The sequence below is a fragment of the Oncorhynchus nerka genome, linkage group LG6 (assembly GCF_034236695.1).
Source record: "Oncorhynchus nerka isolate Pitt River linkage group LG6, Oner_Uvic_2.0, whole genome shotgun sequence".
In the NCBI taxonomy this organism is placed as follows: Eukaryota; Metazoa; Chordata; class Actinopteri; order Salmoniformes; family Salmonidae; genus Oncorhynchus; species Oncorhynchus nerka.
In genome coordinates this window covers 51,664,909-51,679,183 of record NC_088401.1, presented here as the reverse complement: position 1 = coordinate 51,679,183, position 14,275 = coordinate 51,664,909, and the positions used below count along the sequence as shown (strand labels likewise).

General features: G+C 44.2%; 1 protein-coding gene across 1 annotated transcript in view; it reads left to right on the top strand.

Annotated features, from left to right (window-relative positions):
* The window catches only part of LOC115130045 (testican-1-like), a 356,997-nt gene extending 347,327 nt beyond the window's left edge, over positions 1-9,670 (top strand). Inside the window, exons 11-12 of the mRNA XM_065019644.1 lie at positions 3,958-4,095; positions 5,288-9,670. Coding sequence (XP_064875716.1) covers positions 3,958-4,095; positions 5,288-5,484 — 335 coding nt within the window. The 3' untranslated portion in view covers positions 5,485-9,670. The remainder of the gene's footprint in view (positions 1-3,957; positions 4,096-5,287) is intronic.
* Positions 9,671-14,275: the final 4,605 nt, after the last annotated feature.

Sequence of the window (14,275 nt, the reverse complement as noted above, 5' to 3'; positions counted from 1 at the left end):
TTTTGGAAGCAAAACATTACTGAACGCAACGCGCCAATGTAAACTGAGATTTTTGGATATAAATATGCACTTTATCGAACAGAACATACATGTATTGTGTAACATGATATCCTATGAGTGTCATCTGAAGAAGAGCATCAAAGGTTAGTGATTAATTTGATCTATATTTCTGCTTTTTGACTCCTCTCTTTGGCTGGAAAAATGGCTGTGTGTTTTTGTGACTTGGCTCTGAGCTAACATAATCATATGATGTGCTTTCGCTGTAAAGCCTTTTTGAAATCGGACACGATGGGTAGATTAACAAGAAGTTTATCTTTCATTTGGTGTATCGCACTTGTTAATGTGTGTCACGCCCTGACCTTAGAGAGCTGTTTTATTTCTCTATTTGGTTAGGTCAGGGTGTGATTTTGGGTGGGCATTCTATGTTGTGTATTTCTTTGTTGGCCTGATATGGTTCCCAATCAGAGACAGCTGTTTATCGTTGTCTCTGACTGGGGATCATATTTAGGCAGCCCTTTTTCCCACTTTCTGGTGTGGGATCTTGTCTATGTATAGTTGCCTTAGTGCACATCAGTAGCTTCACGTTTCGTTTGGTTGTTTGTTGTTTTATTATGTGGAACTCTACTCATGGTGCGCCTTGGTCCGATCCTTTCGACGAATGTGACAGAAGATCCCACCAAAATAGGACCAAGCAGCATGTACAGGAGGAGTGGACTTGGTTGGAGATCCTGGATGGAAAAGGACCCTGGACGCAGGCCGGGGAGTATCGCCATACGGCGACATTACGTGGCGACATTACGAGGCAAGCACGGGGGGAACACGGGGAGATTGGTAGGCCAACTCCCCGTGCTTACCGTGGGGAGCGTGTGACCGGTCGGGCACCGTGTTATGCAGTGATGCGCACCATGTCTCCAGTGTGCAGTCACAGCCCGGTGCGCTATATTCCAGCTCCCCGCATTGGTCGGGCTAGAGTGGGCATCTAGCCAGGACGGATGGTGCCGGCTCAGCGCTCTTGGCCTCCAGTACGCCTCCTCGGATCAGGATATCCTGCGCCGGCTCTGCGCACTGTATCTCCGGTGTGTCTGCACAGCCCAGTGCGTCCTGTGCCAGCGTCCCGCACTTATTGAGCTAAAGTGAGCATCCAGCCAGGACGCTCCAGTCCTCCAGTGCGCCTCCACAGTCCAGTACGTCCTATGCCTCCTCCCCGCACTCGCCCTGAGGTGCGTGTCATCAGCCCAGTGCCACCTGTACCAGTCCCACGCATCAGGCTTCCAGTGCGCGTCCAAAGTCCAAAGCTTCCGGTGACATTTCTCAGTCCAGAGCTTCCGGCGACAGTTCCCAGTCCAGAGCTTCCGGCGACAGTTCCCAGGCCAGAGCTTCCGGCGACAGTTCCCAGTCCAGAGCTTCCGGCGACAGTTCCCAGTCCAGAGCTTCTGGCGACAGTTCCCAGTCCAGAGTTTTCCCGGCAACAGTTCCCAGTTCAGAGCTTTCCTGGCGACAGTTCCCAGTCCAGAGCTTCCGGCGATGTATCACAGTCCGGAACCTCCAAAGGCGGTCCACAGTCCGGAACCTCCAAAGACGGTCCACAGTCCGGAACCTCTAACTACGGTCCACAGTCCGGAACCTCCAAAGACGGTCCACAGTTCGGAACCTCCAAAGACAGTCCACAGTCCGGAACCTCTAACTACGGTCCACAGTCCGGAACCTCCAGTGACGGTCCCCAGTCCGGAGCCTCCAGCGGTGGTTCCTAGTTCTGAGCCTCCGGCGATGATCCACAGTCCAGTTCCTCCGGCAACGATCCACAGTCCGGTTCCACAGAAGCAGAGGGATCAGTGTAGGGAGCGGGGACTACGCCCCGAACCGGAGCCGCCACCGAAGGTAGATGCCCACCCGAACCCTCCCCTATAGGTTCATGTTTGCGGCCGGGAGTCCGCACCTTTGAGGGGGGGGGGGGGGGGTACTGTCACGCCCTGACCTTAGAGAGACGTTTTATTTCTCTATTTGGTTAGGTCAGAGTGTGATTTGGGGTGGGCATTCTATGTTGTGTATTTCTATGTTGGCCTGATATGGTTCCCAATTAGAGACCGCTGTTTATCGTTGTCTCTGATTGGGGATCATATTTAGGCAGCCCTTTTTCCCACTTTCTGGTGTGGAATCTTGTCTATGTATAGTTGCCTTAGTGCACATCAGTAGCTTCACGTTTCGTTTGGTTGTTTGTTGTTTTGATATAAAATTATTTGATTGAAATGATCTAGTCACTTGGTCCGATCCTTACGATGAACGTGACAATGTGTGAAAGTTACATATTTCCCCAAAATATTTTATTTAGCGCGCTGCCTTTTCAGCGGAATGTTGTCGAGGGGTGCTGCTAGCGGAACCCCTAGCCGTAAGAAGTTTTAAAGGGCAACTACACACAAAGATCTAAGTCAACCCCTGATGTGGTTAAAGCATTGTTGTGAACACAGAACATGAAATGTTACATAAATGGGGGAAATCCGAAACCTGGAAAAACAAAACAGAATTTGGATGGGTTTTTAAAGGGATTTTAAAAAAGCCTCACCAATGTATTTTGGGGGAAGTTGAGGTCAGGTCCAATATTGACTATGCACCAAAGAGGGAAAGAAGTTGGGTCATTCTAGAAATGTTTTAATGATACAATATATAACATCTAGCAGATGCTTTTATCCAAAGCGACTTAGTCATGCGTGAATACATTTTTATGGGTGGTCCCGGGAATCGACCCAATATCCTGGCATTGTAATGCTCTACCAAGATGCATGACAGGGTTAGAAATGCTTTGTGAAGCCTCAATTTAATGACTTATAAGGCCTTTATCAAGCAGTGCTTATGCCACCCTTTATAAAGCACAGGTTTATGTCATATTTGACATAGTGGGTTATGTCACATTTGACATTCGTTGTTATGTCACACAGTTATGCCACATTTATGAACCCTTTATAAAGCATGACATATGGTTATAGATGATTTGTCACACAGTTATGCCACATTTATGAACCCTTTATAAAGCATGACATATGGTTATAGATGATTTGTCACACATTAATGTAGTCTTTATGAACCCTTTATAAAGCATGACATATGGTTATAGATGATTTGTCACACATTAATGTAGTCTTTATGAAGCCTTTATAAGCTGCATGTCATTTAAAGCGGAACCTAAATGGGGTCATAATAGCATAATAATGTCTTTGGCTTTGTGTTTGGCTGTGATGTAATTGTTTTAACCCTGTTTGGACCCAAGGAGGAGTAGATGCCAGGCGAGCCTAGTAAATATAAAAAACGAAATATCAATTAACGTGGCAAATGCGCCAAAATTATTTTCTGTACGCGGTCTCTTGTTTGATTTTTGTTTTTTTTCACAGTGAGCTTTTTTTGGCCATTTTACTTGTTTTGGTTAGCCAAGTTGGCTCGTGAGTTTTAGCTCGCTAGCTAAGCCTAGCCTACACAGTGATAAGTACTGTTTACTGCACATGGTATCAGTGTGGAATGACACATGCCAGAACCTGTCCATTATTTTCTAATTGCATGTTTTGGCCAGTGCTTGGACTGAAATAGGTCACGGTACTCATTGTGGGTGCTGTTACTGTTTATATTTATGTGCAGGAACTCTACAATACTTTTGAGCTAATATTCTATAGGAAGTGCAGGGACTCAAGCTGAATAAAATTTCAGGTGCCGGTAAGCAGTTCCCGTGAGCTACTGCCCAAATCAAGTACTGTGTTTAGGTATAAAAAAAGAAAATCTAAGAATGTCCTGTTTGGAACACTGACAAGTAGAGAATAATAATAAAAAAGAACTCAACCTGATTTGGATGGCCTGGGCCAACCAGGCCCATTCATGCATACGAGTGCCTCTCTTTATCTCTGACACAGTCTCTCTCTCTCTCTCTCTCCCTCACTACACACTCTCCCTCCCTTCCATCCTTTCTCTCTCTAGGGGCCTATATTCCACGCTGTTCTGAGGAGGGTTACTTTAAGTCAACCCAGTGTCATGGCAGTACTGGACAGTGTTGGTGTGTGGACAAATACGGCAACGAGATCGCCGGCTCCAGAAAACAGGGCAACCCCACCTGTGGTAAAGCCCATCAGTCCACGCACGCACGCGCACACACACACACACACACACACACACACACACACACACACACACACACACACACACACACACTGTAATGTTGTGGTATTGTGGATACGTAATATGTGTTTGATTGAGCTTGCCTGCACCAAACTGAAGATCTCGCCGAAACTGGCACTCCAGGCAGGCTAGAGCAAATGCTCAAAGTATTCGAAAGATTTCACATAGTATGTGAACCCAACATAACTTTTCCAACACTTTTCCACACACACACACACACACACACACACACACACACACACACACACACACACACACACACACACACACACACCTCCAGCATTCTCTTTACAATGTGTCCCATCTGTCTCTATGAGTGTGCTCTGTGATACAGGTGTTGCTGTGCGTGTGTTATCTAGGTGTAATCTGGGGTGCTGGAGGCAGTGAGCTCGCTGAGTCTTTCTTTAAAGATACCACTGAAGCATGCGGGGAATCTCAATGACAGGTCTCTGTTCTGTTAGAGACTTTTTACGGCGCAAATGTGTCTCCCCCGAAAAAAATACTCCCCAGGCCTTTTAGAGGAACAGGCGATGCCTTTGTCATGTTGTTGTTGTTTGTGGAGTGTGTTGGGCATTTTCATGTACTCCTATCTCTGAAGCGTAGTTCCATTTTACAAGGAGACTAATCTGCTGTGACAATTGCCAGACTGAACGTTGGTGTGGTAAACCCTGCTGCTAATAGAAGCTGTGTAATCACCCAGACAGACCTGAGAACAGCCTGTGAAGTCTTATCTATCTATAGCTGAATGCCTCTGGCTACCTCTGATTCGCTGCTCATGTGTTTGGGATTCAACAGTGTTCCTTTGAAAGGTTTCATGCTTTGAGATGGTGAGCTGGGATAAAGTAGAGCTCAGGCTCACACGGACCACTGGAGGAAGAGGACGTTATTTACACTCATCGTGCATTGTGCTGTCGGAATAGCGCGTCTCGATTAAAGGAAGCTGTATGTGGATTGGTTTGTTTGTCAGTCTGGCTGTAGGTCTGGCTGCCGGTCTGTCTGCCTTTCTCAGCCGTATGTTGTCTCTCTTTCTCTGTCTTTCAGTTTCTGACTCTCTGCCTGCCTACCTGTCTCTCTTTGTTACCCATCTGTCTGTCTCAATATCTAACCTGTCTATCTCCCTGTCTCTGTGTAGAGGAGGATCAAGAGACCTCGGGGGATTTTGGCAGCGGGGGTGGCGTCCTTCTCCTTGACGACCAGGAGGAGGAGCCACCTCGGAGTGGGAGGAGCCGGCAGAAGCAGAGGCGGGGCCGGATCCATCCCAGAGGGGCCATCGAGGATGACGAGGACGAGGAAGATGACAAAGATGATGAGATTGGCTACGTCTGGTAGCTCTGCCCCCACCTGCTCTCCCATCAACCAACCAGGGACTCCCGTTAACTCTGCACAGACCTGAAGCCATTCCAGCGTCTCCTTCGTCCCGCCCCTGCCCCTCAACATCAGTCCATGTCCAACTGACTTTTCCTTCCTCTTGTTCACAACTTCATTGAAGCTTTCTCTTCGTTAATCCCGTCCTACTCAACCTTCATATAATGTATCCACCTTCTACTCTCCTTCAGATAATGGAGACCTATTCAATTCAAACAAAGACTCTTTTCTTGTGTTACCCTCTGCTTCAACTGTCCCCAAACCCTTCCATTTTTGACTGACACCGATTGCTATAGCCTCATTCTCTCTCTCTCTTGCTCTCTCATCTCCCCTTTCTCTCTCTTTATCTGCCTGTGTTTCTGGGAGTTTCGTGTCTGTCTGAGGCCATAGACACATTGATGTAAATACCTTCACAACAGGAAGGCGAGATTCTACAGTATGTTCCGTTCCCTGGCCCTTCTGTCAGAGGCTGTTCTCCTGTTTGTGTTCCACTCGCGTCCTCCCTCCTCATGTTCTAGAATACCATATTCTCGGGTTCCAGAATACTCTATAGGCTCTTTGCTTGAGAATATTGTTCTGGCTGTTATTGAATGTTCCAGGGTGTCCTAGAATCAGCGAGAGTGATTGTGTTTTTTTGCATGTTCCCCTACTACGCCCCTGCTGAAGACATGTTTGGGTAGCCAGATATGTAACCCAGAGTATACACATTTAGTTTGGTTTATTTGGTGACAATGCCCACATTCGCTGCTGCAGCGCTCTCTTCTGTTGCAGTCTTATTGCCGTGCAAACCTCCTCTAATGTAGCTTTTAGAAGTTTAAAACGACATTGTGAGCCACTAACTGAATAGCAACCTCTATCTTCAGCTTGAAAGTTCAAAACATACATATTGTTTTTCCATTCATTTGATTATTATTATTTATTTATTTTTAAACAGTTTTGTACTTTGGTTCAGGTGGAGACGAGCACTTTGTCTGTGGAATTTCAGATCAGAGAAATCCTACAAGGTACCCAGACCTTTTTCAAACCTCCACAAACCAGCCTGCAGCTTTTGAGACGGACACAAATATATTTTTCTTTCATTTGAACGGTTTTCTTTTATTTATTTTTATTTTTACAAAAAGCAGCAGGAGTTTAAAAATAATGTTTTACCATAATAGTTTTGTTTGTCGTAGAGTTTGATTTCTGTAGCCATTGGTTTGTATTGTTGACATAAGAAGTGAAATATTCTAGCTATAGTATAGCTTCTATTTTAAATGAGTTCCTGCTTTATTTCAGAATATTTCGGGTTGCAGTCAAGTGAGGTCAGTTATCGTAATGTATCTACCCCACGAACCCAGATGAGATAGGCGTAACCCATAAGACGGGCTTATGAACAGTTATAAGCGTTACACTGGTACAGTATAAGCACACACACACAATGCTTAGTGACATTTCACTTTGATAATGACAGGCCTTCGATGGTTGGACGCATATATTCACAGGTCTGAGCCGGGCACTATATGCTTCATTGGGCTTGTGATGCAGCGTAATGATACATTGCTTTTGCGTGCTTCGGCCAGTGGGAAGCGATCTTGAACAGATTTTTTATTCACGTGTGAGAGTCTGTTGTGATTGACACTTTGGTCCATATAGCACAAACAACAGCTCTACAGAATAGACGTCTGAGCTCTTCTACTCTTCAGCAACACTGATGTTTTCCAAGTGTAGTTCCAGGCAGGCACAGAGCTAATTAGAAAACAGTCTGTCACGACCAAAACCTGCTTGCTCACTTTACAAATCTCATGCTCTCGCTCTCTTTCTCTGCTACCTCTCTCACAGCCTTTTACTCCCCCCTCCCTCTCTCTCTCGCTCTCACACATCTTTACCTTCTTTCTGTCACTCGCTTATTTTCCCTCTTTCTCTCACTCCCTCTCCCCTCTCTCTCACTATCTCTCTCTGTGCTCTGTTTTTCACGCTGGTGGAATGCATGAGTGAGTTTTACAGCCGTGGCGCTCCTCTCGCTCCTCTCATTCATCTAATTTCCCTTATTTTGTTTTTTATAGTTCGGAGTCGACACCCGTAGAGTAGGCCTTTCATCTCAGTCTTCTCCCAGAGGAGCCTGGGAAATCTGGGGACAGGAAGAGGAACACAGGGGATGAAAGTGATGCTTTTGGGTTCGGGGCTTTTTTTTTCTCCTTCCCTCAAATCTCTCTCCCTTTCTCTAATCCCCATCGTCCATTTTTGGTCTCTGTCCTTATTGCGCTCCCTTTTCTCCCTTCTTCAGTCCACTCCTTATCCCTTTCTCTCATGCCCACACTCATATACAGTATATCTGTGTATTTACTAAAAACGGATGGGTGATTTCTCCCTCTGTCCATTAATCAATCGGTTGGTCCTTTCAGATCACGACATTAACTCATCTAGTCACAACTGATCACTGCATCACAGTGACCTCTGACCCTGATATTGGTTGGTTGTTTGTTTATCACGTGAACAGCATGCATGATGACCCTTTTGTGTTTTGTCCCTGTGCATCTTCAACTCTGACGTCTCTGTGTGTATATCAGCCAGAGAGACAATAACCTCCCGCTAACACAATACACACACACACACACACACACACACACACACACACAGCCTGTAACATACTTGTAACACGTGTGTATTAAGTCATCTCTTGCTGTAGCAGTGTAAGGCCTCTTCTTTTGATTCTGCAATCAACCTGCCCTTGACCTTTGCCCTCTCATGATGTCATAACTGACCCTTGCCCTGTCCTGATGCCACTGCTGTCCCTCGCTTGCCTGGCCTGCTTGTGTACATAGCTGAGTAACCCTCCCTCTGTTTGGCCCAAGTCACTCAAACGTCTACAGAAGCGGAATTACATGCAATCCCAAGGTCCTTTGCTGTTGCTGAAATGTCCTCAGATACACACACGCACATACACTCCCCTACGTCTTTATTTGGACAGTGAAGCTAAAATTTTTAATTTGGCTCAATACTCGCTATTTGTATTTGACATCAAATGTTTTATATGTGGCGACAGTACAAAATGTCAGCTTTTATTTTAGGCTATTTTCATCCACATCTATTTTACTGTTTAGAAATGGAAGTATGCTATGTATATAGTTCCCCCCCATTTGAAAATGTCAGAAGTATTTGGACAAATTCACTTATAGTGTATGAGATTTAGTCAAAAATGTTGTATTTGGTCCCATGTTCCTAGCACTCAAGCTTGTGACACCCCAGGTTTGTAGTATGCATTTGGTTGTGTTTCGTGTTATGTTGTGCCCAATAGAAAGGAATGGTAAATAATGTATTGTGTCATTTTGGAGTCACTTTTATTGTAAATAAGAAGAGAATATGTTTCAAAACACTTCTACATTAACGTGGATGCTACCGTGATTACGTATAATCATGATGAGTGAGAAAGTTACAAAGGCGTAAATGTCATACCCCCCCCTCCAAAAAATGCTAACGTCCCCTGTTATTAGTAATGGAGGATAGCATGTGTTTGGGGGTATAATCTTTGTGCATCTCAAGCTTTCTCTCTCATCATTATTCCCGTTGAATTTGTCCAAATACTTATGACACTTTTAAATGGGGGACTATATCCATAAAGTACGTTCGTTTTTAAACAGTGAAACTGATATGTATGAAAATACAGTCAAATAAAACATGTCATTCTGTAATGTCGCCGCATATAACACATTTTATTTGAAATCCAAAATGATGGAATTGTCCAAATAAATATGTAGGGGAGTGTACGCGCGCACACACACACACACACACACACACGATACAGTTTTACGATGCTAGTTCAAACACACACATAAATGGCCATGTTTGCAAAAGTCTTCTTTGTTAACTCTATATATTTTTTACTTTGTAAAGAGAAAAAATGACTCATGTTAAAGGGTAATATATTGCCATGTGAAGGCTCTGTGGCTTTGTCCAGTTGCAGACTGAGGTGTGTAAATCGATTGTCCTTAATGTAGCTAGACTCCAGAAGCTCTTTCCATAGAAGCATAGTGCAGTGAGTTTTAGAGTGTCTTATTTTCCCCCTTCTGAAGTTATAATGGAATGTTGATGTTATGGGCTGAAAATACCTTTATTTTATTGTAACAGTTCCACAATGTTTGTCTGAATAAATTTAAGTCTGTCCTGTCCTGTACCTTCTCTTTGTGTGCGTCTTATTTAAATGGTGTCATTTGTGCTGGACGCACAAACATACAGTGCCTTCAGAAATTCACACCCCTTGACTTTTACCACATTTTGTTGTGTTACCGTCTGAATTTAAAATAGATTCAATTGAGATTTTGTGTCACTGGTCTACACACAATACCCCATAATATCAAAGTGGAATTATGTTTTTAGATATTTTGACTTACTAATTAAAAATGAAAAGCTGTAGGAATTTGCTTAACAAGTCACATAATAATTGCATGGACTCATTCTGTGTGCAATAAAACATGATTTTTGAATGACTACATTATCTCTGTACCCCCCACACGTACAATTGTCTGTAATATCACTCAGTCGAGCAGTGAATTTCAAACACAGATTCAACCACAAAGACCAGAGAGGTTTTCCAATGCCTTGCAACGAAGGACACCTATTGGTAGATGGGTAAAAAGAAAACATGCAGAGACTGAATATCCCTTTGAACATGGTGATTAATTACACTTCGGATGGTGTATTAATACACTGAGTCACACAAAGATACAGGAGTCCTTCCTAACTCAGTTGCCAGAGAGGAAGGAAACCGCTCAGGGATTTCAACATGAAGCCAATGGTGACTTTAAAACAGTTACAAAGTTTAATGGATGTTATAAGAGAAAACTGACAGATGGATCAACAACATTGTAGTTCATCTTCAATACTAATCTCAATGACAGAGTGAAAAGAAGGAAGCCGCTACAGAATATGCTTCCTGTTTGCAATAAGGCACTAAAGTAAAACTGTAAAAAATGTGGCAAAGAAATTAGAGGTATGTCCTGAATACAAAGCACTATTTTGGTGCAAACAATAAAAGAAACAGAATAGAGCTAGCACAGGCAAAATCCTAGAGGAAAACCTGGTTCAGTCTGCTTTCCAATAGACCCTGGGAGAGAAATTCACCTTTCAGCGGGACAATAACCTAAAACACAAGGCCAAATATACACAGTAGTTGCTTACGACATTGAATGTTTCCGAGTGACCTAGTTACATTTTTGACTTGTATTGGCTTAAAAATCTATGGCATGACTTGAAAATTGCTGTCTCGCAATGATCCAACATCTAGCTTGACAGAGCTTGAATAATTCAAAAATAAATAAATATGCAAACATTGTACAATCCAGGTGTGCAAAATTCCTAGAGACTTACCCAGAAAGACTCACAGCTGTAATCTCTGTTTCTGTATTTCATTTTCAACAAATGTGGCAAACATTTCTAAAAACATGATTCACTTTGTCATTATGGCGTATTGTGTGTAGATGGTTGGGTCAGGAATCCATTGTGAATTCAGGCTGTAACACAACAACATTTGGAATAAGTCAAGGGGTATGAATACTTTCTGAAGGCGCTGTAAACACACACACACACACACACACACACACACACACACACGTACACACAGACATTCCTGCAGACATACCCAATCACAGCTGCATCGTCAAAATGAGTGTGCGTGTAGGCATGCATATGACACGTACTCACTCGCTCAGTCCCTCACTCACCCGCTCACGCATACATGAGCCTCACATTTATGCCTATAACAAGTCCTATAGAGGTTTTGGGAGTTGTGTTATTGCATTCTACATAGCTTATTCTTCCTCCAAAGGCAAATGGACTATATTGATGTGTCCCAGTGCCATCAGTCAAAGTTAACTCCCCTCATCAGACATGCCTTTGTCTTCATCTAACACGCTATATTAAATCTATTGATTTGATAATGTTCTTTTTGTACTCAATGTGATTCATGCAGCTGGAGGGAAATCAATTTCTCAGTCTCTTTCCCTCTCCATCTTGCTCCATCTCTTCTGTCCTCTACTTCCTATCATTCTATCTCTCTGAGTCTGTTATGATTGTGGCTTTGTCATAGTGATTTCTGACTTGGTTCGGGCTGTGATCTGTGGCTGATGGTGTGGATTGATATAGCTATGGATAGACACTACACATTAGGCACAGATCTAGGGTCAGTCTTCCCTTCTCAAATCCATTTGGGAAAACGCACAATACTGACCTTAGATCAATGTCTGAACCTAAAGTCATCTGGGCCGGGTCTCTTGTTCAGTGAACGTCATAGAAGCGGAAGACTTTCAAAATATGAGCCGCACCAAGACTAAACCGTCTTATCCAGAACTGTAATACTGATGCACACACAACCAATTCTCCCAGGAAGTTGGTTCTCAGAGAACTAATTATGCCATGGGCTGGGTGGATGCAGATGGTTTGAAATGGCTGAACGCTATTTGTTTCCTACTATTTCCCCTTGCAGACTCAAGCCAAACAAAGACACTCCAGAATCTCCGGGGATGCTTTCTGGATGATCGGAACATATGGTAATGTGTCTGCTTCTCCTGAGGGACTAGGCAGCAGGCGTTATCAACGAGAGGTGTTGAGATAGCATCAACCACTAGGCTAGGATTGACAGGGCATGTTGACAGTTGTCAAACCAGCCCCTCATGCAATTGTCATATTCATTAGCTGAGGGGGCTTGATTGTTCCTCCTAAAGAAGACTTATTATTCATTGCTCTCTCTCTCTCTTTACTCTAATGTTAATACTCAGAAATAACTCATCTGCTGTAGCAGTACAGGACGTGGTATTAGGGACGTGCTTGGTTGGTGAAAAGTAAAGGTTAACATAGCATAAAGGGCCCATTCTATATATTTAACTTCAACCTGCAACGTTAAGCAGTTTGGGCCTCTATATCCCCACTAAGCACACCAAACGGTTTCTGTACAAGAGGGTGGACAGTAACTCTCGAGAGATCCCTCATAGGTGAAAGGCGATTGGCTTTCGCCCCATGTCACTCAGCGGTGGAGGCGGGCATTGTTTCCCTGGCTCCCAATTCCCTTTAGGAGTGACCCCCATGAAATCCATCATTAAGATAGACTACATGTCCCATCTTCTTTAAATAGAGGTTATTGGGTTAATCCAGCGCGTTAATAAACTCTTAATAGCTCTACAGAGTGCGGACACGGAGAGGAGCAGGCACCTCCTCTCATCTCACCCCCTCTCATTGATATTTATGACGCTCCCTCTCTCCATTCCTGATTAATCCACTTGATATTTGGGTGCAGATCCGTAAATCTCCTGTCTGCCTCTGAGGAGGACGGAGAGAGGAGAAAGAGGGAGTGGCAGAGAGTGTGACAAGAATGTAGACTCAGAGATTAGATGGAAAACACACAGCAAAGCCCCGGCTATGGGCGCCCCAAATCTTAGCATTTCCTAGCAGAAGCAGCAGCAGCACACAAAAGATACTAGCCAGACACTGCCAGATTTGCTCACAAACACACACACGCAGAAGCTTAATAAGAAGATGTGTATTTAGCGGGGATGCTAGTTATTGAAGTGCTGACGATTATGATCCCCTCTCTGAATGTGGTGGAGAGAGACATTGAGTCACAGATTAGCATGGGGAAAATAAAACTTCTGCTTAATTCCCTCGGAGTGGTTCAAAGGTTTTCCCTGGCTCTCTGAGAGCTGCGTCTTTACCCTCCAAATGGGACATGAAGTTGTCAGAGGGAGAAAAAAAATTGCCAAGCATTAATGGGGCCCTTTTCTATAACGCCAGAGATTACGAGTCAAATAAATATCAAAGTCGTTCAAGATGTATTTGCACAGCTCCATTTACGCAGTCTTTGATCTTAAGAAAACTAGCTCTCACAGTCCCACATCAGAATTAGACGTTCGTCTATGTTTCTGAAACGTCAAATTTCGAAGGGTTTAAGGTTACGTTTAGGCATTAACTCAAAAATCTTAAGGTTCGGCATTAACTCCGAATGGTTAAGGTAATGGTTAAAGTTTGAAAAACCTACCTGAAGGTAACAGCGCTCACTGTTGCCCCTAGTGGCCGGATCCCACGTCATCTTGCGATGTCCTCAGATATGGATGGACGTCGAATACTGACTTGTATCACGGGTGACCTGGTTGCTCAAGAAAGAGGCGGGTCCAGGCTTAATAAACCATGGTGATGGCAATTAGACTGAAGAACTAGCTATGGTTTCATAATTTGCTACATTGAAGCATCAGGGGTGTGTGATCTCCACCATTCAATGGGAAATTCTGAGTCAGAGTTATCAATATGGTTCCCCCTGAGCAATGATCCAAGGTCCGTTTTTGTGTTTGTCCTGCTGATGGAGAAGGCCAGGGCCTTTTCACTGGTAGAGCCATCTCTGTCTGCTCCAATGACTGTACCGTGTATGTCTGCTCTCACAGTCTTCTGGGAATTGGGACTAAACTGAATCTGACATTAGTGACAGAGCAGGTGTGGCGTGTGGCACCCCCAAAGCAGCAGCCCTTCCCTTCTGTTCGGGTTGTGTCAAGCACAGTGACGCCCTTGAACACCACAACATCACTCTTTCCTTCCATCCTCCATCCCTCCATCACTCAGCCCCCCTCTAGCAGATTGCCACAGATGGAAAGTGGAGCAGAGCGGACCTGATGGCATCTGTGTGGGGTTGCTCTCGCCATAACCCTTCCACACGCACACGCACACACACACACACACACACACACTCTCTCTCTCTCTTTTTCTTTTCTTTCTCTGCCTCCTCAATGACCAGGCACAA